At 44.5% G+C, this 3,916-nt stretch overlaps 1 protein-coding gene across 1 annotated transcript in view; it reads left to right on the forward strand.

Annotated features, from left to right (window-relative positions):
• The window catches only part of gpr37a (G protein-coupled receptor 37a), a 6,597-nt gene extending 2,898 nt beyond the window's left edge, over positions 1-3,699 (forward strand). Inside the window, exon 2 of the mRNA XM_034880238.1 lies at positions 1,670-3,699. Coding sequence (XP_034736129.1) covers positions 1,670-2,494 — 825 coding nt within the window. The 3' untranslated portion in view covers positions 2,495-3,699. The remainder of the gene's footprint in view (positions 1-1,669) is intronic.
• The last annotated feature ends 217 nt before the right edge of the window (positions 3,700-3,916 follow it).

The raw sequence follows: 3,916 nt of genomic DNA on the forward strand, positions 1-3,916 counted from the left end.
CCCCCCCCCCCCCTCCCCCCAGCTCAGTGGAGGAAACAGGACCCCGTATTTCCACGCACAGTCCCTTGGTGGTCCATCAAGAGGTTTCTATGCAAAGCCTTTGGGTTGAACTGGAACACCGACAGTTACAGCAGCACATTAATGTCCATGATTTTTAAAGTGGTTGTCCACATACTTTTGGCCATGTTGTGTGTGTGTGTGTGTGTGTGTGTGCGTGTGTGTGTGTGTCCTCTGTGTTGGTGATGTTGAGCTGAAGTTGACGTGTTGTAAATCAGCTGTGATGTAAGCATTGGCAGCAGGTTAACACGTGTTTTTTTTAGCGTTTTAATGTGGCGTCTGGAAACAAAAGGTCGGATTGATTCACTTTAATCTTCTTAACAGCTCTTTATTTTATATGATGAAATATACTGTAAGTGACATTAGTGATATTTACTGATGTCACAAACTGTCATTTTTTATGTTTTGTCTTTTTATTTGTTATATTTTCTTATTTTAGGGTTATTTAATTTACTATAAAAAACCATACATGCAGTGTATTTTATCACTAAACCTTCAAATGATGTGAAAAAACAAAAGTGTTGAGAGCCGTAGCTGCAGATCTGAGATCAGTCCTGCGGTCTCCTCTAACTGTTTAATGGAGCGTAATCACACAAAACACAAAGAGGATTACATGTAATCACAACACACACACACACACACACACACACACACACACACACACACACACACACACACACACACACACACACTGTCTGTAATAAAGGCTCTTAGGCTCTTAGAATGTCTTCCAATAAATACTCAAATAAATTAATCCCTAGTGCCAAATCATGAATACTAGTGTTTTTAGCTGCCTTCAAAGAACACCATTTCCCACAATCCCTCACACTGCTGTTGTAGGTTCCAGGTCGTCAGTTTGACAGACTTTCAAACTATCAGATATTCTATAATTTCCAGTTTCCAACTTGTTAATGCCACAAACATCATGATTTTTTTCCTGAAATATCTGATTTATCCGGTTGTAAATAACACCAAAGTGCCTGAAAACAGAAAAAACTTGAATCATACTCAATTGTCATAGAATATATATTTAAAAAAAACATTGACTCAAGGAACAGTGTTTTTTGTGTGTTGAGAGCCGGAGCTCCCATTATTTAAGCAGTTGCACATTTTGTTTTCCCATCCTGTATATATTTAAATATTTGTTCTTATATTTTATTCCTATTATCATTATTATTATTATTATTATTATTATTATTATTATTATTGATATTTCATGTATATTGTATGTATGCGTATTTTTTCCTAGTGTCTCATTTATATTCTGTGTGACTAATGTACGTGTGCTGCTGTAACACCGTAATTTCCCATTTTTTTGGGATCAATATCTATCTATCTATCTATCTATCTATCTATCTAACCTCGTGAAATTGAAGTATCTTCATGTAATCCATTGATTTAAAAAATGTAACTGTATTCTAAATACCAACTATTTAAATCTTACTGAATACAGTTACTCATAATTTGTATTCTGAATACGTAACATATGTATTTTCTGTATTTTTTTATTCTAGTTAAGTTTTTATTCCTGTTAAGAAAGTTGAGTGTAGAGAACTTTCTAAAGGTTTTGTTTGAGAAGTGTAACCCCGACCCTTCTTTGCTCTATTCCCAGGTGGCTTCGCTCGGCGTCACCACCTTCACGCTGTGCGCTCTGTGCATCGACCGCTTCCGTGCCGCCACCAACGTGCAGATGTACTACGAGATGATCGAGAACTGGGCGTCCACCACGGCCAAGCTCGCCGTCATCTGGGTGGGCGCGCTGCTGCTGGCGCTGCCTGAGCTGCTGATCCGTCAGCTGGTCACCGAGGACGGCGACCCGCCCGACGTGACGCCGTGCGAGCGCTGCGTGGTCCGCATCTCCACCGACCTCCCGGACACGCTGTACGTCCTCGGACTCACCTACGATGGCGCTCGCCTCTGGTGGTACTTCGGCTGCTACTTCTGCCTGCCGACGCTGTTCACCATTTTCAGCTCGCTGGTCACCGCGCGCAAGATCCGCCGTGCCGAGCGCACCTGCGTCCGCGGGAACAAGAAGCAGATCCAGCTGGAGAGCCAGATGAACTGCGCCGTGGTGGCGCTGGCCATCCTCTACGGCTTCTGCATCATTCCGGAGAACATCTGCAACATCATCAGCGCGTACATGGCGGCCGGCGTTCCCAAGAGAACCCTGGACATCCTGCACCTGGTCAGCCAGATGCTGCTCTTCTGTAAGTCCGCGGTGACGCCGGTGCTGCTCTTCTGCCTGTGCCGGCCGTTCACCAAAGCCTTCCTGGACTGTTGCTGCTGCTGCTGCGAAGAATGCGGCCCGCCCCTCTCCGCCGGCGCCACCAGTGACACCAACAACGAATGCACCACCACCGTGTTGGAGCTGTCGCCATTTAGCACCATCCACAGGGAGCCGTCTACTTCCTACAGCGCGGTGGGGACGCACTGCTGAGGGCAACGATCAAAACCGTTGAACGGGTTTCATGCTTCTTGCATGTTTGCCGAAAACCACCTGGTCTTTCATAAAGCTGTTTTATGCTTCTTGCGGCAATTGTGGTGCGGACAAAGACGGCCTTGGCTACTCTGGCTCTGAGCGCCGAGGTGCACACCTTCAAGATCTTGTAACCACGCAGACGCGGTCCTGTAGGCCGCTTTGTGTAGTTGGCTACAGAAGAAAAATAGTCTATATCCATGACGTTCCACTTCCGGGTTTGGTCCGGTGCCGCCTGAAATTCCATCGAATGTCGGTTACCTTCTTCTTTCTTTGTGTTGGCGTTCTAACCTCCGGTGGATTTCTGAGGACTATGGTTACCTGGTCCTCAGATCTCTGCAGGGTAAATCCAGATAGCTAGCTAGACTATCTGTCCAATCTGAGTTTTCTGTTGCACGACTAAAACAACTTTGGAAGGAATGCATGTTTCACCAAAGCAAGTTCCTTCCAGAGGCTATTTTGCCGAGGCCCCTTGGCTCCGTCTGGTGCTTAGCACCGCACAAGACGGTTGTGATTGGTTTAAAGAAATGCCGATAAACCAGAGCACGTCTTTCTCTCATCCTGCAATGCTGGTTGCACTAGCCTGACCCTCCTTCGCGACTCTGTGGGGGAAGGTCTGGCAACGCGAGACTACTTTGACCACAGTCGGTATGAAAGAGCAGACGGTTCGCAGCAACCATGCACGTATGCAGTCCCTCTAGGCCGCGTTCGCGAGATATCATCATCCAGACCACTCCGATCGCCCTGAACGCAAGAAGCATGAAACATATTTAAGGCGGAGCTTCTTCCGGGAAATCTGATTGGTGGACGCGTTGACATATCAGGCTGCAAATTCCTGAGTTAAAATTCTTGGACAAATTTGTGTTTTCTGACGGACACATCACTGTTTGTCCATTCACCGTTTACAGAGTTTATATTTGAGAGAACACACAGTCGGTATTAGTTGAAAGCATTCACGTGTTTAGTTGTTTTTAATTCACTTACCGGTATTTGTACTGAATATTTTTTGTTCATTGTCACTGTGTTTTACAGAAGCTGAGAGCAGACATGGTTCCTGATGACAACTTAGTCGTAAAGACAAACAAATTGGGTTTGATGTCTTGAGATACAGGATGAATAAATTGGGTAACGCTTTATTTAACGTAATTAATGTCTATAATTTCCTTAGAAATAAAGATTCATTTAGTTAGTTGTGTTGAATGTATATATAAGTATTTTACCTCTGGAAAGAGTTTTTCTTTTTTAAACTGGGCTTTCTATGAAGTACAATGGCAGAACCAGTTTTGAAATAGGTGTTTCATGACCAGAGAAGCTGTGACAATGTCCCTTTTGCTCAAAAGGGTAGAAAACCTACAACTACCAGAATGCACTGCGACGCACAGG

This window comes from Etheostoma cragini, chromosome 8 (genome assembly GCF_013103735.1).
Source record: "Etheostoma cragini isolate CJK2018 chromosome 8, CSU_Ecrag_1.0, whole genome shotgun sequence".
In the NCBI taxonomy this organism is placed as follows: Eukaryota; Metazoa; Chordata; class Actinopteri; order Perciformes; family Percidae; genus Etheostoma; species Etheostoma cragini.